General features: G+C 42.7%; 1 protein-coding gene and 1 non-coding gene across 2 annotated transcripts in view; one reads left to right on the top strand and one right to left on the bottom strand.

Annotated features, from left to right (window-relative positions):
• LOC133017910 (contactin-associated protein-like 4) overlaps positions 1-21,217 on the bottom strand; it is a 52,112-nt gene that overhangs the window by 4,287 nt on the left and 26,608 nt on the right. The window contains exons 10-20 of the mRNA XM_061084160.1: positions 19,447-19,553; positions 17,215-17,334; positions 16,632-16,832; positions 14,888-15,050; positions 14,039-14,166; positions 13,757-13,927; positions 11,249-11,467; positions 7,171-7,410; positions 5,518-5,742; positions 3,850-3,983; positions 2,123-2,210 (exon numbers count right to left, since the gene is read on the bottom strand). Coding sequence (XP_060940143.1) covers positions 2,123-2,210; positions 3,850-3,983; positions 5,518-5,742; positions 7,171-7,410; positions 11,249-11,467; positions 13,757-13,927; positions 14,039-14,166; positions 14,888-15,050; positions 16,632-16,832; positions 17,215-17,334; positions 19,447-19,553 — 1,796 coding nt within the window. The remainder of the gene's footprint in view (positions 1-2,122; positions 2,211-3,849; positions 3,984-5,517; positions 5,743-7,170; positions 7,411-11,248; positions 11,468-13,756; positions 13,928-14,038; positions 14,167-14,887; positions 15,051-16,631; positions 16,833-17,214; positions 17,335-19,446; positions 19,554-21,217) is intronic.
• Positions 17,662-17,744, top strand: trnal-uaa (transfer RNA leucine (anticodon UAA)). The gene has a single exon. It is a non-coding gene; the product is annotated as a tRNA-Leu (tRNA).

The raw sequence follows: 21,217 nt of genomic DNA, 5'->3' as shown, positions 1-21,217 counted from the left end.
ACTCATTATGTGGAGTAACACTCCTCTTTGTCTGCTGTTAATTCTCATGTTTCTCTCCTGAGAGCAGCAGCGGGACACAAACACACAGAGTCAGGGTCAATTCTCCTCAGTCCCCGGACGATCCTGCAGGACATCGAACACCCGGCGTCCCTCATCACAGAGGACAGACTGTCTGTCCGTCCCTCCAGCAGACAGATGTGCAGCCTCGCTCTCTATCTGTTCATTTCAATGACTTGAATCCCTCCATCGTTCACCTCCGCTCCTCCACAGCAGAGTAAACAACAGCTGTGGGAGCCGAGCGGCCACATCCCTGTTTGTTCACTGTGACTTCCACCAGGACGTGTTCATGTTGATGAGCAGCAGGAAACATGACGGCAGCCTGTACACGCGGCTCTCAGCTCCTTCCCTCCTCCCTCCATCACCCTCTCTCTGTTCCATTAATCCGGCTGATGGATGATCGCTTTGTCATGAAACGACAGAAAATCCACTTTCCTGCTGCTTCGGGTTCTGATCCTGATCCGACTCGTCGCTGCTGGTTTGACGGAGGAGACGAGCGGTCGCACGCCGACATGACGGGAGTTCAAAGACTGGAATTTACTGAACATGCACAAAAATTAAACGGGTTTATCATTACGTAATCCATAAGATATGAGGTGAGATCTTGCCTGATCTTGAAATATGGATTCTATTGATATTTTTTGGCTGAAGCCACCGATGACAACTTTGCATTTAATACTTTCCATATTGATCAATTTCATGATCATGCAAGAAATGCGAGTTATTAAAGTTTTTGAGCAGCAGAAAAGCCTCTGAAACATCGATAACAGCCCGAGACATTCACAGTCTATATTTGATTAAATCTGAAGAAATATAATAATATAAAGAAAGTATATTTCTTGTGTTGGATCCGGGTTTTTGGAGACTTGTTCAGGGTTTCACTTGAACAGGTTAAAAATAAACAAACCGAATCAAACCAATGAAAATCGAAAAATTGACTTTTTTGAAAAGTTCAAACGTAAGAAAATAACATGAGAGAACCAGACATTTCTGGAATGTTTGAATCTGAAAATGATTTGCTGCAAACTTATGATCCTGCATGAAACCGAGACGCACTTATATAACAAGATATTCCTATGTAATATTAATTGCTGTCTTTCTGGGTATAGAGAACTGCTGATGGAAATAGTCAGTTTAACCCCTTATTGCCTGAATTAATTTCCAATTTATAAAAAAAATATTATTTGTGTTTTTGGCTGTCATACAGATGCTAAATTAAGTGGAGATTTTTGATTTCAATATAGCATATACAATAGATATAAAATTTAGGTATGAAGCAAATTAGCGACATTAGGCATAATGGGGCATAACCGTAATTTAACAAATTTTCCAGTCTCTGGTATGTAGATTATTATGCTGATGCTGCTTTTGCTTGAAATTGAATAACAACATATGTTTCTGTACAATCATTGCTGTTCTATCATCACAGTATTTCAAATACAGCTTAATATCTCAAAATAACTTTGCTGCACAGTACCAAGGGGCTAGTGTGTATTTTCCACTCCGACCACTAGATGACAGCAGAGTGCTTCCAATACCTTCATGGTATGTGTAGTATTTGCACCATCAGGCATTAGTGGGATAAAAAGATCGGAATGGGTTTTGAGGCAAATTCGCGGCATTCGTCTACAAGGGGTTAAAAAGCAGACTCAGGTTTTTATGACTCATGTCCTGGTGTTTCCTTGTCAGAGCCTCTGTTGTGTTTTATTAATCGGCTGGAACGTTTATTTTCCAGTGTGATCCAGATGCCGGAGAGAAAAATTACTGAAAATGTCCGAGATATGTTTCCTGCAGTGATGGAGCAACACGCTGTGAGCCTCAGTTTGAAGTTTAACATGACAGCTGAAGTGTTTTTTCGGTTTACACCTCAACTCGGTCGCACTTAACATTCAACAACACGATAAAGTGATTTAATTTCCATCCTCATTGCTAAAAGCTTCTCTGCATTCACTTCTGTGCGTTTTTCATATGAAGACAAAGAGGCCAAAGTTCTGAGAGCCGTTATTCAAATGAGCCTGAGTGCTGTGTTCGTTAAAAGACTCTTTGCTTTCACCGCTTCACTTACCGAGCACTCGGCCCAACACCAGGGACTTGATGGCGTTGAATTCTCCGTCAGACGACAGGTTGAAGTCCTCTCGGCTGTTTTGGTCGATCTGGAATAAACACAAATCTCTCGTCGATTGTTGGGAAAAGGAAAATCATCTTTCATCTCAGCAGCTCAGAAGAAGAAATGATGGACAGTGTCCGAACTCTACGTGGAAAGAACCAATGAAGGTTTGGTTCCAGGGATATATTTTCATATTATTTAACATTGCAAGATGACGCTTTTTGACGTTTTCAGCCATTACCCAAAGAAAAACTCATGGAACTTTATGCAAAAACACTTTTAAGGGACTGATATTTATGAATCTGTACAATTGGTCGGCCTGATTGAAGTCAATGGGACTGTTGGGTCTTGGCAGAGCTATGTTTTTGAAACTAACAATTTAGTAGCTCTTAAATGGCACTTACTTATAGCATTTTGTAGTTTTGCTTTATTTTTGAAGAACTTGTACTTTCTTGATTCTTGTTGTTCTTGGTTTGTTCCCTCGGGGTTGAAGGCACTTATTGTAAGTCGCTTTGGATAAAAGCGTCAGCTAAATGAAATGTAAAAAATGTAATGTGCTCTACTCACTGCTTCTCTACTCTCTACTTAACCTTATAATTATTTGATCTCTACTAACTAATATAGATTATAGATGTCGCAAAGGTTTAATAAAGAATAGAAAAATGGTTATAAGTCGATTATGGCTCCAGAGAAAGTTTTCTTTGCCCTAAATCAACATGAGTTTCTGGAGCTGGAATCTTTCTCCTCCCGTGTTTGAACTTGATCTTGAACGAGCAGCGAGCGTGAACATTGAACCCTCAGAGGAACACGACCCGCCCCCCCGCCCGCCCCCCCGCTCTGAGAACTGGACGCAGCGTGTCGCTCGCCCACAGTGACTCATTCTTCAATGGGACATCTGCTCAGGGGAGAGAGAGGATGTGATTCTGTCCGGACGCCGCCGGCCATCAGCAGCCAGCGCCATGGAACCGCTGTGTGTGTCCCCCCCCCCCCGACGTCCCCAGAGTGTGTCGCTAACGACATAATGACTCAAGGTGATAGATGTCGACAAGATGAGATGCACCTCATATGTCACTGGAGCCTCACAATACTCCAGGGGGGCTGGGGGGGGGGGCACCCGTGCAAGACGAGGTCACCTTGTATTTCATATCACGTCTTGATAATTATACAGTCGTTTAATGGGGCTGGGTCAGATGAAGTTAACATCATTTATCATGGGAGGTTAACAAGATAAGAGATTCACTAGATCCAGATATGATTAAGATGCTTCATATTTCACGTGCAGATGCTTTGATGTGTAGTTTGTCCCTGCCGCCCTGCCGTAGCTCCGCCCTCATCACCGGGGCTTGATTAACGGAGCAGGAAACTCGTTATCGCAAGAGGGAGAGAACATGTCAATTATTTCTGTATCTGCTATTGCCTTGAGTTTTAATTTATTGTCAAATAAATTCTGCAAATGTTATTATTTATTAATTTGCAGGTTGAATTAGCTCATATTAGCTTGTTGTGATATATTAATGTTTTTCCAGGGACATGATCGCAAAATATAGCACTTTATATTTATTGAGCTCTCTGCAGGAATAAGTAGGATATATGGTGGACAACTATACTGTGTGTGTGTGTGTGTGTGTGTGTGTGTGTGTGTGTGTGTGTGTGTGTGTGTGTGTGTGTGTGTTGTGTGTTGTTACCTGCACGGACACAGAGTCGCTCAGTCTCCTGACAGTAACTGTGTGTAATTGTCCGTTTGCCAAACTCTTCACTCTGCTCCTCAGCACCTCAGCTTCTCTGCTGCTGTCCAGCTTGTACCTCACCTCCAGCTTATCTTCACACACACACACACACACACACACACACACACACACACACACACACACACACACACACACACACACACACACACACACACACACACACACACACACACACACACACACACACACACACACACACACACACACACACACACACACAGACACACTTATTTTAAATTGAATGTTTCTCTCTTGCTCAAAAACACTTACACTAATCTCGTTATTTTTTCATGAATCTTGATGACGAGCATCTGACTCAATGAAGCTTTTTATATCAAGAGCATTAGAGCTTCATTTTTCTATCAATATGAAAACTCCAGCTCTGACACATTTTTTTAGAACATTAACATTTCATGAAAAACCAGTGAAGTCTGTGGATTTTTTAATATTGAGAAAGATTATAAGACATTCAAATTGTCCTCCAGGTGAATACAGAATAACCCACGTCTACTTTTGTAAGTAATTAATACCACAAAGAACAATACATATGTTCTCTGTATCAAAAACACGTATTTACCAAGAAGTAAGAATCATTTGTCATTCAGTTGTATCTGTTGCTCCTGATAACAGTGGAAATAGTGACACAGAAATTGCATTTGTTCTGAGGAGGTGTAAAAGCCGCCGAGGGCAAAAGAAATAAACAATAAAAAGCTCTCTGGATCTGGAGTTTCGTTGAACTTGAGTTTTAACACCATTAACCTGACAACTCCAGCGTCAACAGGAAACCTTAATGCTCTGCTGTCCATCAGCTGTGAGTCATTAACAGCAGAGAAATCCATTTACAGCTAATCTAGCAGCAAAGTGCTGTTTTATCAGACTCCTGGAAGCAGAAAATGTGATTTATAAATTCAAAGTGCCTCCTTCTCTTAAAAGCCAAACTCACTCACAACATCATCATCTGAGTCCAAAGTTTATAAAACACATCAGTGAGTTTTCTGCTGTTTCATTCTGCAGCACGCTGACCTGTCGCCCATTAGAAGCTGCAGCAACCCCCCCCCCCCTCAACATCACCCATCAGCTCCCACTGATAAAACCACTGAACTCTTTCTGTCCTCTTCCAGCCAGTCCACCCAGCTGGACAGATTAAAAGCCAGCAGAGGCTGACGGGTTGAATCCAGAGAAGAAGAAAGATCGGACAGATCCTGACAGATCTGGGAAAGCTGCGGAGCGAAGGATGAGGAGGAGGAAGGAAAAGGGGGAGGGGATGTGAGGGGAGGAAAGTAATTGGAAAACCTTGAGAAAGGAGGAGAAGACTAACAACGAAATAAAGGAAAAAGCAACTACTAATGAGAAAAGAGAGAAGAGATGGAATTGGAGAGGGAATTACATGTTCAAAGGGTGAAAGGGAGGAAGAATATGGAGGAAGGAAGATTATAAAGACATTCAGTCTCAAATCTGAACGACCTGGAGGAGAGACCACAAGAAAAAGATGTGGAAAATGGAGGTCAACAGGCGGAGGGGTGATTTTTACGATGTTGTAAAACCTACAGGAAAGAGAAGACCAACCACACTCCTTCAAAATAAGAGCGTCCTCCTCCTCCTCACCGTGCTTGTTGATGAGCAGGGCCAGGTGCTCTCTGTAGTACGAGGACACGTAGAGCAGCAGAGCCGGACTCTGATTGGTCCTGAAGCTCAGCGAGACGTTCTCTCCTCTCAGCGTCACGTCGGAGTAGATGGAGGACGGGGGGGCGCTGCTGTTCCTCATCAGCTCGTACGGCTCCTTGAAGGTGTAGCTGACGGAGGTGGAGGACTGGAAGGAGGCCGACACCTCTGCAGGAAGAGACACACACTCACTGTTATAGATACATCAGAAACGTAGAGAGTATATTTGACTAGGGTTGCAAAGGGGCGGAAAGTTTCTGGTAAATTTCAGGAAACTTTCCACAGGAATATTAAGCTCGGGAATTTGGGGAATTTTGAAAAAAAAAAACTATGCACATTAAACGCTGAGCAATAAAAACATCATTCAAAACACTATTTTAAAGATGTATGGAATGCAGCACATTCTGCACGTTGAGTTTCAACCCTCCACTGTGCATTCTTCCATCACATGCACAGATAACTCCCAGCATCCTTCACTCTACAGCAGGGCTATTGAGGCCTGCTGTAGAGTGAAGGACTAGTCAGGTAAGTTTCAATGATATTACTGGGAAAATATATTAGCATGCTGATTGAGGATAGTTCATCTGTTCATCTAGCCTATTTCCATTCATTTATCCATCAATTGTAAAATATTTTTACAAACTTTTTTCTCATCTTATTCTACAGAACAATGCCACGTGCACTCTCTCATGTGTGGAGACATTTCACTCCATCCAATGTAGAAGGAAAGGCTGTGTACATTTGCAAATACTGTGCAAAGACCTATGTTAAGAATGACACAACGATGCAGAAGCATATAGTCAAGTGCCCAAAGTTTCCTCAGGGCTCAAATCAGCCTATGACACAACAAAATGTTTATATTCATGTCTGTATATGACAAGGTAAATACAGTTAGTATAAATTACCCACAACATTTCCAGTTTATTCCCGTTTATTCCCGTTTATTCCCGTTAATTCCCGTTAATTCCCGTTAATTCCCATGGAAAGTTTCCAACTTTGAATATTCCCGGAATTTTGCAAACCTAGTTGACACACACACATATTTATTTATAATATTCGTATTTCCTTAGACTTTGTTTTATAATTGTCTATGTGTACATGCTAATGTTATAGTTCATGTATTTTATGATGAGCTGTTGATATCAACAGGATGAGAACATATATTTTCAGCCACTTTCCACCTCTGTGTCTCGTCCTGTTGATGCAGATCTACTCGTCTGTTCAGTTCTCCTGCAGCTGAACTCACTTCAGTTTGTTTAACCCAGATACAAAGTTCAATGTGATGATGTTTTTTTTTTTTAATGCATTGAATGTCACAGCAAACAAATGGTTTTAAATAGACTGAAATCACTCAGCCTCAGTTTGCATGAAAGCTTTGGTTCGATACTTGTTGAGTGATCACTTCACTAAAAGGTTCATTGGATTTATAAAGACTCTCGACCTTTATAAATCCACATGTTGATGTTCTGAATAACAGTCTGAAGTCTCCTCTTTTCATGTGTTTATTTCTCCTTTAGTGTTCTTTAATGCCTCATGATAAACCTGTACATCCTGTCTCTTGGTCCAGTTTGAGGCTCAGTGACACGTGGACGGTACCTGAGTGGCAGAAGACTCCGGTGAACGCCGACAGGCCGCAGTCGCAGTGGAAGCCGGCGGCTCTCTCCACGCAGCGGCCCCGGTTCTGGCAGAGCGAGCCGTAGCTGCTGCAGTGACCCGGGCAGCCGGGTCGAACCCCGGGCGTGATCCTCGCCCGCTCCTCCAGGTCCAGGGTCACGCCGTTCAGCTGCAGCGAGCGGATGCAGCCACGGAAGCCCTTCTGCCGGGAGGCGGTTCCTCCTGAACACATCAGGAGACACAGAGGGGTTATACTGTATCCTGTGATTTCTGTTCCTCGACCTTTCTTTCTTTTCTTTCTTTGTGTGTTGACAAGTCTGTGAGATTCTGTGTTTTCTTTATTCTGCAGCTGTCAACACGATGAAGAAAACACAGACGAGGCAACAACAACTGTCGGTGGAAAACTGATCCGGGGACAGAACTTTTATCAGCTGTCGTTAGCTCTGCCTGAAAAAACATCAATCTGAACACGCTGCCGGGCTGACTCACTGTCTGGTTGTGTGTCAGGACGTATATCTGTGTGTGTGCGTGTGTGTTTGTGTGTGTGTGTGTGTGTGTGTGGAGCTGGAAGCCAGATCTTCCCTCCTCCCCATCACGCCTCCTCCCACCATCCCCAGCACGTCACTTGCAATTTGTCAGATTCGTCTAAATAATGGGTTCCGACCGAAGGGAAGTGAAATGATATAATGAACACATGTCCACCTTCACACACACTGTGCTGTCACATGTGACGTGTGGCAAGAATTAAAATCTGACGTCCTGTCATTTCTGCACAGATGCTGGGGGTTGGAATAGGAGAAGAGTTTTCTGAGAGGAAGTTTCCTTCATGTGGTCACTGGAGAAATTGAGCCTGTAGAGTTCATGGTGTCAAATGTTGGATATAAGAGCTTAAGAGTTAAGAAGAGAAACTAAACAGAACCTCAAACTCATCATTTCAGCAACTCCCTGCGTTACGTCTTCATTAAAACTAAACTTTATCTCAACTAAACTCTATTCCACATTCTCACATATAGAGGAAGCCTATAGGAACCTTCTTCCCCCCTCTCATTGGCTCTATACCGTGGCGGCACCTTAGAGACGGGGAGTCGCCCCAAAGCTTCCAGGAATCATTTCCACGACACCGAGATCATTTATAAAAAGCGTAATGAGGGATTTGGAGGGTGAATATCAAAGCAAAGATCAAAAAAAGTCCCAGAGCAGAAAAAACCTCTGACCAAAGCAGCAGGGCTATCGGCGAGACCTTCAAGATCAGTGGGAGTCTCAACCTCGTCTACAAGCTCGGCTCTAACAAGACAATTACAGCGTCGCTACATGAGATCAAGGCCGTGATCAAAGGCAAAGTGTGTGGCTGGAAATACAAAAGAGCATCAACCTCTAGCTTCAGAGAGAAAAGTCCAGAGAGAGAGAGAGAGAGAGAGAGAGAGAGAGAGAGAGAGAGAGAGAGAGAGAGAGAGAGAGAGAGAGAGAGAGAGAGAGAGAGAGAGAGAGAGAGAGAGAGAGAGAGAGAGAGAGAGAGAGAGAGAGAGAGAGAGAGAGAGAGAGAGAGAGAGAGAGAGAGAGAGAGAGAGAGAGAGACTTCGTTAGAGGAAGAAAACTTCAACAGCACAGTTTTTGCGGCTGAGAGCAGAAAATCACAGGAAAGTGTCCGATGCAATAAAGCACAAACAGAAAAGATCCATCTGCTGCATATTAGACAGATATCGATTGATTTGTTTCTGAGCAACGTTACTTAAAATGTGAAGAATCATCATCTGAGAATATTCAACATTCGTGACCGGTTGAACGGTTACATTTAAAAACATTTGAATGACTTTTCTGTTGATTTATGTTTGCAGGATATTGCAAAAACATAAATCTTCAATTCATCATTACCAAGCAAGAATATAGTTATAGATATAAAGGTTAATTGCAGATGGGATAAATCTGACTAATCCTTAAAATCCAATTTCAACAAGAGCTAAATCATGACACCGGGTTAAATACTGAGTTTTCTCGACCACACACCGACACTGATGGAGCTCCAACCAACGGCTTATCTCTCCAAACCAGACAAGCCAGCAGATAATGACAAAACCCAACACGTGGAATGTGCTGCGTGTGAATATTTCTCTCTGACAGACACCAGGCCGTAAAGAATCTGGAGAAGCAATCGGACGGATTGTAACTCCAGCACGAGCTGAGAACCGAGACACTGTAATTTACCACATTATAAATCTGTACTAGGAATAATTAAGTACGAATAAATAAACTGTTTGTGGAGTTAGGGCTAATAAATTCACACGGGACAATTACAACAGGACTTTAAACCTGAGTCTCATAAATTCACTGCACATGATAATTCGGCTTAGTTATTAAAAAATGCAAGAAAAGTAAATATTTTTTCCCTGCAGTGTCGGAGGCTGGAGTTCAGCTCATAAATAAGCCGGGAACAATAATACAGCTTGTGCAGCAATGTTGCAGCTTGTGATTGCAAAAGAGCTGAGCTGATATTAATGCTAATGTATACACACGCCGTATATTGTTTACTTAGTATTTGTATGTCAGCGATAAGCCGGTGCTCCTAACAGATAACTCGTGTACAGTTTAACAGAAAATATATTAAACTTGGTTCTTTTCTTGGACTCAACACGGAGACTGGAAATCAAATCACACATTCAGCACATCTGCATTTACTCGTCAGTTTTCTGTCGTGTAATTCAGAGGTGAGCGCATGGATTTGAGACGTTGGCTATTCAGAGCGGATTATCGGCTAAAAACATTCAGTCCATCAATATTTTCCTGCCGCTGCCAATGCTCTAGTTTGTTTCCCTCCTCGTTGTGTTTACTGATATGAACAGACATGTATAATATTTACAGAATGATAATAATAACTGATGCGTTTTCATTATTTCTCCCAGACTCCGAGGTTAAATCGAGAATCAGACTTGGAGCTGCGCCTGCCGATAAACAACTATTACTATTTAAAGACCCTCGCTGCAAGAAATCCCCTCACACACTATAATAATAAACACAGCTCCCCGATGCACGATTAGTTATTGAAAGAGATTATTGCTCAGTGGTCAGAAACCATCGATTCGGCACTTTCATATCCAGCGAGCAGCCGGTGGCTCTCGGCCAATAGCGCTTCAGGACTGTGAATCCTGAGATTTCTGTCTCATTTTTCAGGATGCAGGACTTCGAGAGGAGGACAGAGTTTCTGTATCTCGACCTGCAGGAGTTCAGAGTGTTTTGCTGTGGATGTAGAGAGGGATGTGGATTCCCAGTAGAATAGACTCAGCAGACTCAGCATCTTTCACATCCCATTCTGCTGAGCGAACAACGAGCTTCCGCCAATGGTACATTAGCATATGTACAAAAAGAGACTATTTTTAGCCTTTTGCCGGATTTAATGCGAGCTGCACGAGGAGGCACAGCGACATCACATCCTGTTGGAGCTGCTGGACTCATCCAGTCTCCTCGGCCAAACAGCAGAAACTGACTGAGGTAGAATGAGACTCAGTAGAACAGACACCTCCACCACAGTTTCCTTAAATTCAACCAAACTGTAAACTTGCACAAAATCATAGATATCAGTGAAACTAGTTTGAAATTATTACTTTTTAATTCTTTCTGTCATTGTAAGTCATCTCTGCAAGTTCGCTTTGTCAGCACCTTTTGATTATTGTGAGTAAATCTGAATTTTTCTCTCTAATTCCTTGAGAATGAACAATTTCACTTTTTCAGTTTTAAAAGCGATTGTAAAACACGTTCTTTCAAATAAACTGGCTCTGGAAATGTTTTATTTACGAGGAAGAAGCAAATGCATTCAACACATTTATTAATACATTTCATTTGGAAATGTGTCATAAACAGCTAATAAACTGGAGCAAAATAACTCTTCTGTACGAAAGCTTTAAGTAATGAGGAGTGGTGAGAAGAATTAACTGTCTTTCATTAAATATTATCAGAAAGAAAACAATTATTTGACTGAAATGTGAATAATGTGAAATTATAAGGATCTGTTTTATAACCAGAGACAAAGAAACAGATTTAATATAATCTGATGGCTGAGGCTGCTCACCTATGAACAGCTGGCTGTTGAGCTGCAGGTGGAAGTGTCCGTCGGCCGGCGCCTCCTGCGTGGCGGGGGGGAACTGGTCCAGCCGCAGCGTCGCCTCCTTCACGTTCCTCTCGGCTCGGACCCGATGCCACCGGCTGTCGTTCAGCGGAGCCGGCGCCTCCACCCGGACCTCCAGCGGCCCGTTACCCACATCGAAGGAGAAGAGCACCTGAGTGGAGGCTGATGGAGAGACGACAGAATGGAGGAAAAGAGAAGGAGGTAGAAAGGGATTAACATTCTGTAGATGATGGAGACAAAGAAGGAGGGAAGAACCAGAGAGGTAGTGTGCTATATTCAGCTAGAGAGATCATTTTGGCGTGTGTTTAAAACATAATGACAGGTTTATAGCTATGAAGCCCTCGTTCTTGGACTCTCAGAGTTCCTACGTATTATTCCATGTGTTACTCGTTCAGTGTTTTCTCCCTCAGAGAAAGCTCTTAGACAGGTTCAGATCTGCATCCCTGTGTATGAAGCACGTCTTTACTCCGAGGCCCCTATGTGTGACGTCATTTTATCTCAAGTCTTGGGGTAAACATCTCCCCTATAAGAATCCTTGTCTCCTTGGTGAGGCAGACTTCTGCATTAGAACGTCTCCTGGTATACCTAGGTACCTGTCCTGACCTTTAACTTCTGTGTAATAAACCTTATTATACAAGCAAGAACAGTGTCCGCTGAGATTCCTTCATCATCATCATCTTCTTCAACATCACTGCTGCTTAAAATATACCATATTAGAAAGTTGAATAATGTAGAAAAGTATTCACCATCCTACAGTTTGATAAACCAGACAATGACAGATGTATCTCATTGTGCAATAATGTTGTTTGTAGAATATGAACAACATGATGTACATATTCCTCCATCACTGCGCTCAGAGGAGTTTCAGCCTCATATTCAGGACCACGGCCAGAGCCTCAGCCCCCTTCAGCACCATGGACAGCAGCTCGGAGCTAAACGTCTGTATTTGTTGTTTCTTGCGGCGTCGACTCGGATTCTCTCCAACAACAACAACAACAACAAGAGCCTCAGACAAAGCAAACCATCACTCTTCATGTTCTGCCGGTGGAGGGCCGAGGATGCATCACTACGGGAGTACAGAAGAAAATGAAACAATGGCAACGGATCCCACGGTAACTTCATTTAGAAACAGTTCTCCGGGCCCGGGCCACAGCGTAACACAGCAGCAGGATCCAGAGCTGGAACAACAACAATGACAGTGATTTCCCAGAGGAGCAAGGCTGTGGCTGCAGCAGTGTCCCTGTGATAGTTTCTGTGTGTGTGTGTCCCTTTCCTCCAATATCTGGAGTAGCCTCCTCCAAAATGCAACGAAACACAAGGAAAGACATTGAAACGGAAAAGTAAAGTAAACTCAACCAAAGCTACATCAATGCTACTATGTGTTCATTTTAAAAAAGGAAAAGAATCGGCATGAGCCTCAGCTACGAGTGTAGAACACAACAGGAATAAACAATAACAAGTGTGTCTGACCCTGATGACTTTACTAACAGCTGTTGTTAAATTCTGCAATGATACAAGTGTTTACATGTGTAAGAGACGAGATATTATTTGTGCAATATGCAAAAATCCCTCTTTACACCAGGCGTGTTGGTGTGGACGCTGTTTAAAACTGATACCGAACCAAAATGAGATTGTTTAAGTCTTAGTTTGAAATGAAAATGTCGTATTCTGGACGTAGCCTAAAAGAGCAAAGTGAAATGAAAGATTCCAAACACGAAACGACTCGAGTCACTGATTCATGGCGTCTACGCTGCTCTTTTTTAAATGACACACACCACGGCCCCCGGTGAAGGTGTAACTCACACCTCACTGCATTACTGCCACAGACACGTAAGCACAAGGACACCTTGCTGGGAAATACAGCTACACTTCAAATAACACAATCTACGGTGGGCCATAAACGCACCTCTTCCACGCTGCCACATCTCCATGGCAGCCATAAACCGCACAACACACAGTTGGTTATTACTGTCGTGATCTAAACGACACATTGTGGCGCCCGGGTGTGTTTGTTACGCCGGAGACAGGAATCGATTCAGGGTCGCGGTGAAAATTCCCCCGAGAGTTCGTGAAACACCTGTAAAATTAATTGCTGTAAAAACAAGGCCGGCCACAACAGTGATTACGAGCTGCTCTTTATGGGTTTAATCTTGTTCACACATTTATTGGATGGATGGTTAATGCAATGCCGTCCTGTGTGTGTGTGCTGGGGGGGGAATATGGTTTCAATGAAGTCGGCGCCGGTCTGAGGGAGAAAATTGATTAAAAAGCAACTAACAGTGAAAACCTCAGAATCTAATGTTGGAAACATACGAGAGGAAAATGGAAAACTCCACAAGATCCAGAGTTAAGTTCCATATTGGACTCTAGAAAATGTAAAGACAAGAACACTAAGATTTCATTTTATATTTAAAATGCACACATATTCAAAAGTTAAGATCTTGGACTCACAGCTCAGCTCGATGCGGATGAAGTCTCGGATGCCCAGGTTCTCCAGGAACACGCCCGAGGACGCCGTGGTTTTGAACAGGAAGGAGATGTCGGCGCTCAGCTCGCCGTGGAACGTCGGGAAGTGGAGGTACGACGTCTCCTTGTCGAAAAACGCGGCGTTCCACAAGTTCTCTGACAGAAACACAAGAAACCCTCTCGCTGATTAGCTGAAAGCAAAGATTCTTTCTTTGTTTTTTTTTAGATACGTTTTTAAAAAGAGGATGGTTGCTGTCAGGGGCTTACTGTCTCCATGACAACGGAGCGGTCCCACCAGATAGGCGGCCTCTGACCCCGGCCTCTGGAGGTCACCCAGCACCAGGGACCTGACGGGGAGGCTCTCCTTGTGGGTGAGCAGGCCCGAGTCCTCGGCCCTGAGGAGACAGAAGAGAGGGAGGGGAAGGAAAATGATGATGAAGGTGCAGAAGTAAATAAACAGGAGGAGAAGGAAAGAAAAGAGGAAGAAGACAGATAAAAGAAATGAAATGAAACATTGAGGAGAGGAAGACGATGATGAAGTAAATACAGACGAAGCAGAAGATGATGAGAACATAGATTCATTTGTTAAACAACAACAAGCACGAGGAGAATGAAGAAAATCCCCAAACTATGCTGGTTTGTCATTTAAACTAGATTCAGATTTTTATTTGGATCTGCTCGCAAAATAACCATGAATTATTCACTGAGAAAGTAATGAAAATTTCCCAAAATTATTGTATTGTCAAAGGAACCTAATTCCTGGATCTGTCTCTTAAAACCAATTAATCGCCAAAGTTTAAAGACTGATTCTCTGACCCAGACCTCCTCCTCTATGATAGTCTGTCCAGTAGTTGTTGTTCTCTGATGAAAACTTTCTCCTGAGCGGAGGTATAAATACATTCAGACCTGGAAGAGCTGGAGCTCACAGCACTTTGTTAGTCTGATGAAATATTAAAGAGCGGCAGGTCTGGTTCGTGAAAGTAGAGGCAGGACGAGACAAGCTGGTGATAGACGACTGATACCAGGAAGGAATCGTTCTCAACACGAGGACAGAGAGAGACGACAAGAAGAAAACTAAAAGACAAACATATCCTCATAGTTTATTAACGTCAGTACCAGTCCATTCCGTCGGCGTCACAGTTGCAGTAGTGCTGCGGGTCCACGCAGTCGCCCTGAAGGCCGCAGGCGCACTGTCGGCTGCCTGGCTGAGCCCCCCCCCAATACGTCTGCACACGACCGGGACCCGGACCCCCGAGCCACCAGCTGAACGGAGACCCCTCTGAAACACACAGAGAACAGCTCACACACACGAGAACACATTCTGCTGCTTCAGGTTCAGAGTCGACCTTTAACCTTTGGTTCCAGTATTTATCCTGACGCACACGTGTCTTCTCAAACACGATAAGAAAAGAGCTACGTGCTCTTTAACAAAATAATGCGTCGGAGATTCACCTCCCAAAAATACTGCATGAATCACTGCTACAAAACATCAAAGTTACAGTTTGAATGTGTAAAATAACTTGATTATAAAAACACATGAATAATCTCAGTTACCAGAAAGACTGTTTCTATTTAAACGTGAGATGTTAAAGACATAAGATCTGAAACCGCAGATACAAATCAGTCTTTTTCTGCAGCTGTGTTTCACTTCATTTCTCCTTAGAAACACTGCCAAGTATATTTCAGCTTTTAAAATAAAACTTTGCTGAGAAAAAACATCGTGGCCCTGATTTAAAAATCCACTCTCTGTCGTAAGAACATTGTGAATTTAACTACTTTGTTCATTTCCATCAATTTACTCTTCTGCAGTATTTACTTTATTTCCCTGGGTTTCCTCTGTGGACGTGTGTTTAAAAAAAATACTCAAAACTTTCTTTTATTTAATTCAACCACGTCTCTTCTTTAATTTTAATCTTAAACTTCCTTGAACCATTTTTTCACACATTTAATTGTTTTAACAACTTTGACTTTCTGAACATCTTCTGTTTTTAAGCTTCTGCTTTTCTTTCAGGAAAATAACTTTTCTTACTACTATAATTACATATGTCAATAAATAGGTCCTTTGTTGTTGTTCTTGTGCTTCTCTTTACTTTGTGCTCATGTTCAGACCGAAACTTTATGAGCCACAAAAACAAAACACTCCCCCACTCATCCATCTGTCTCTTCCTCTATTCTTTCCAGAATCCATCTATTGTTTGCTGTTAAACTTTCAGTCTTTGTTTTCACGCTAAACGTCTCGGAGCAAGATTTATATCACAACGTTTTGCCTTTGCTCTTTAACGTTGTGCATAAGTGATGTGTGTGTAATGGTTGTCATTACAATTCCCTTTGTCACGGGGAAGAAAAATCCATTTCTAAACAGCACAGAGACAGAGTTTCAGCATTAAGGTCGATTAATGACATGAAATAACTTTTAGGAAAAGGAAACACAGACAAACTAATTGGAGTCGATGCTCAGTCTGAAATCAATCTAACACAATCTGTTGTTCTGACTCTAAAGAGGAAGAGGAGAAAAAAGCTTGGAGCCTGATTAAGTTTACAGCAAAGACCAAATCAATTATTTTCTTTTGTCTGTTGGAGCGAGAGAAATGTGTCGTTATCTCCAGACCAATTAAACATATAATATAACTCCTGTTTTTAAATTAGATTCAGAGAAAACCCAGGCAGTGAAACAAGTGGGATTTAGTGGTTTCATCTAAAATATAATGATATTTATAAATCCATCGTGTAGTGTTATGCTTCCTCTACCAAGCGCAGTTTCAGATTTATGGAAATAATAAGTGAGATTGAAATTGGAAGTAATTCAAGCAGTTGAAATGCACTTTCTTTGCCGGATTAATACCAAAAAAACAGTCTTTACCTGGAGTGTTGAGGAGGCGGGACTTCCTGCAGTGGTAGGCCACTTCCTGTTCACAGTGCTCTGATTGGCCGACAGCAGCCATCAGCTGCTCTTCTCCAGTGGAGTAGTCGAAGTGGATCAGGAGCTGGTTCCGACCCGGAGACGCTCGGACTCGGGTCAGGTCCGAGTCGTTGTGATGGATCACCATCCACGTGTCGGCCGCTGTGATCATCAACATCATCAGGTAGAGTCATAGAGAGGGAAAGATGAATTATAAAACAAAGACAATCATCAAGACATCATGCTGATATAAAGACATCTAGAGAGAGAGAGAGAAAGAGAGAGAGAGAGGAAGGAATCAGGCAAAGAGAGAGAGATAGAAGTAACGATGCAAGAAGGAAAGATGAAAGATGAAGTGAGTCTGAGATGATGAGAGGAGTGCCATCATTTACAATTATGTAAATGTTCATTGTACAGAACGATGAGTGATAATGGGAGGATGAAGGAGAGAGAGAGAGCGAGAGAGAGAGAGAGAGAGAGAGAGAGAGAGAGAGAGAGAGAGAGAGAGAGAGAGAGAGAGAGAGAGAGAGAGAGAGAGAGTCACCTGTCATGTTGCAGTAGACCAGCTGTGGTCTGATTGGTCCGCTGCCGTCCACGTCGATGTAGAAATGTCCCGACGTGTTTCCGTTGTGTTTGTACGCTTCACACGACTGCTCGTACACGGCTGTGAGGAGAAGAAGGAGACGCGTCACGTCAACACATCGAGGGGATGAACATCGCACTTCCTGGTATTCTGTTCATCTTTAATGGTTAAATTCATGTAGATGACACTTATAACAACACCTCCTCAATCTTCAGCCCTTCTGGAATAAAAGGACTCTGGAAGGACGTTGCAGTTTTTCTACTCGTTGGATAGTCAACACTTTGGATGTGAGGGAAATATCACGTTCTTTGCAAGCCAAGCAGGACTTTACTAAAGTTCAGGATTTATTCCAGCACATTGTTTTATCATCACTAGAATATGGAATTGAACAACTGTCTGATATTTCCAACCAGGATGGCCGAGAGGTTAAGGCGTTGGACTTAAGATCCAATGGGTGAATGCCCGCGTGGGTTCGACCCCCACTCCTGGTATTTTGTTTACTTCACAATCTTGTAGAGATGAGGTAATTGTGTCCTTGAACAACAACAGGATCTCCCCAACAACTTCAGTCAAGCAAGGAGCAAGTGAAGTAAGAACCATGGTGGACGAGTGGTATGGAGTCAAGGATCATTGGGTGGTGTACATGCCAACATCTCAAGTCCTCCAACCATCCTTCTACATCGTCTATACTGAGAGCAACATGAAAATGAGATATGATGATGACATGAAATCATCAGGATGGCTGAGTGGATTCAAATCCTTGTTGGTTCTAATCCCACTCCTGGTAACCAGTACCATGACCCTTTGGCACCATCAAGATCTGAAGGTCATCAGGTCACAAGCAGCATTTAAAAAGCTCTGTTATAAAAATGGGATTCACGTGAAAATTCAAAACCTATATTCCGACGTGTTTCCGTTGTGTTTGTACGCTTCACACGACTGCTCGTACACGGGTCACATCGACACATCGAGGGGATGAACATCGCACTGTGGAGGATTATGGGAGTTTCTGTATGTGTCACAACTGAATCACAACCCGAGAGAAGAGTCGCGCAAAGATCAGTCCAGCTGAGGGGGACGGCAAAGACTGAAGGGAATACAAATACTCAGTAAACCTGGATCTGCCCCACCTCTTCCTCTCGCCACTTGTCTTCCTCCTCCTCCTCCTCCTCCTCCTCCTCCTAATCCTTCAGTCATATACATTCATACCTCCGAGGTAGGGTATTTGTGTATTTATGTATCAAGGACGTATACTTGATTTTATTCTTTTTAATTTTGCTCTGTGTCCCATTCAATAACTGAGAGGAGGTTTAGAACCTATACTGCAGGCAGCCAACAGGGGGCGGTCAAGATCTTTTGGCTTCACTTTCGTGGAAGCAGCCATGTCGTCGATCTTTATATAAAGTGTATAAGCTGTGTCTCAATTCAGGGAACACTTCCTTCAGAGGCCGAACTGAAAGGAATCAATTATCTCCAGGTTTCCAATCTGCAGCTCCTGCACCACAGGAGGAACTCATATATAACTATAACTGCTAAACTGTATTTCTGCTAAGTGCATCTGTGATTGACAGTCGCAGAATTCAAGATCAAACTGTAAACAGTCGTTCTGCCAACTTTAAATGTCGACTTTGAAAAGCTCTTACGTGAGGAGAACTGAACGTGTGGATGAGAGAAACACAGCACGTCAATCACAGACTCAGTCGTTTTTCATCCCTGTGGTTTTTCACTGTTATTTTATAATGTAACAAAGATTGTCTTCTCAGTTTGCCTCGCTTTATTTAAAAGGAAATTCATTATCTGCCTTCTCACATTTTAACTCTCTCTCTCTACCTTGTCTCCAATTTGCACCTCAATAAAAGAATAAATCTTGGATGTAACACCCCCGTGATTGTTTTCTTCATATTCACACAAGCAGGAAGAAGAATGAGAAGCTTTCATGGTTATATTTGGACGCGTCGGGGAAAGATTCTCGTCTCCGTCATAAATTGAAAAATTCAAATGTGATTTAGAGCCACAGTTTCATTCATTCTCCAACATTTGAAGGAGACAAGATTCTTCCAGTTTTTCTTTCCTTTGGTTTGTGATGAAGGTTTTTTGTTTTAAAGCCCAGAGTCTGTTGTGTATGAAGCTCCTCCCATCCTCTGGATCTGGCCTTAGATTCCAAACACATGTGGCAGCAGCAGGTCGACTTACAGCTGTGGCAGGTCGCTCCGCTGTAGCCGCTGTCCGAGCAGTTGCAGTGGAAGATGGTCCAGGACTGAGTGCAGCGGCCGCCATGTTCACAGCGACTGGGAGAACACCTGAGAGAGAGAAGTCTCAGTATTAAGATAATCAGGATGAGGTTGAAACAGATTAAGTGAAATGTACGAGTGTCCAGTGGAGACACGAAGCTGCGGGATATTGATCGACATCGACTGTCGCCTGTTGTGCTCCGTGTTCCTCCTGCTGCCTGAGAGAAGCTCAGCATGTGAGTCAGAGCTCATTATCGTTCCATGTAGGATTTGTGTTTACTCCTGTTTAATTCAAAAATGTGCAAAATATGTAAATGCCCAGAGGCGTCGAAGCCTTTTAATAAAACTGTATTAAGATGCAACACTGATTGTATCTGACAAGCAGTTTATCTCCAGGAAACCAAACAACAAAGTGACACAGACAGATCACCAGTAAATTCCCAATTTATACAACAAACAGACTCATTCAAACCACAAATCCACTGAAATGTCATTCACAGAAATAAAGTGTTCACACTCAGCCCCCGAGGCAGAGAGCAGAGCTTTAAACAGAAAGTTATCATTCTCCTCCTGTGAGACAAATCAGGCTGAAATCACAAAATATGACAAGTAACTTCAATCCACAGAACAAACCCTGAAGAAAACCCCTGTTCCCTTGTTCCCTCACACTGTTCCCAAGAGTCTGATTGGGAGTGGGAGACAATTTAACAATTTAACACAAACATTAAAGTAAAAAATACGAAAATCTTTTACAAATCTTTTGAATTGAAGATCATCATTTCTTTAAGCAAATTGTTTTGGCTTCAATCAGCTGAGAGTAGCATCATCACCATCACTACCATCTGACATCACATCAGAGAGGTTTGTGTAATGTGAGTCCCCCCCCCCCCCGGTATAAAAGAAGGTGTTGAACTGATGAAGAGGCTCCTTGTGGGTTTGAGTTCCATTTGTGCCGTTAATGGAGTGTTAGCTCCCCATAATAATGCTCTTTGGCACCGGCAGCAATAATAACACATGCACACACACACACACACACACACACACACACACACACACACACACAGACACACACACACACACACACACACACACACACACACACACACACACACATAGATGGTGAGTCCTTTTTCCACCTGACTTTACAGCAGAATATATCCCAGGGGCCCGGAATTCAATCAGCAGAACTACATTGAGAACATTTGGGGATTTTTGTTGTTGTTGTGTTTCCTGGAAATCAGATTTCCTTTTTTGTTATTTTTGTTTTATTTCTCACGAACTCTCAGATCTGTGCATGAACGATGTAGTAGGGAAAAATAATCTAATGAATTCAGAATAAACGAGACATTTAATTAAAACCACTGGAGGGGATTCTCTATATCAAGTGGCTGGTTCAATAAGTCTGCTTGTATTTACCTACAATACAGCGTGTGTGTGTGTGTGTATGTGTGTGTGTGTGTGTGTGTGTGTGTGTGTGTGTGTGTGTGTGTGTGTGTGCGCTGTGCCCCTGAGGCGGGTTTATAATTGGTGTGATTGTCTCATTAATTAATTGCAGCTATTTGGCGAGACACCAGGACGATCGGATCGTCTCTTATCTCCCGAGGTCGACGTTATTGCTCCGACGCCGGATTGTCGTCGACGATTCTCACTTTCATTAATCATCTTAAAATCCAGCGATGAATCACACTGAAGGTCTTTATCATGAAGTCTGAACCCCAACAGTTTCTATTTGA

The sequence above is a fragment of the Limanda limanda genome, chromosome 13, assembly GCF_963576545.1.
Source record: "Limanda limanda chromosome 13, fLimLim1.1, whole genome shotgun sequence".
NCBI classification, from domain to species: Eukaryota; Metazoa; Chordata; class Actinopteri; order Pleuronectiformes; family Pleuronectidae; genus Limanda; species Limanda limanda.
This window is presented reverse-complemented; position numbering and strand designations above follow the sequence as displayed.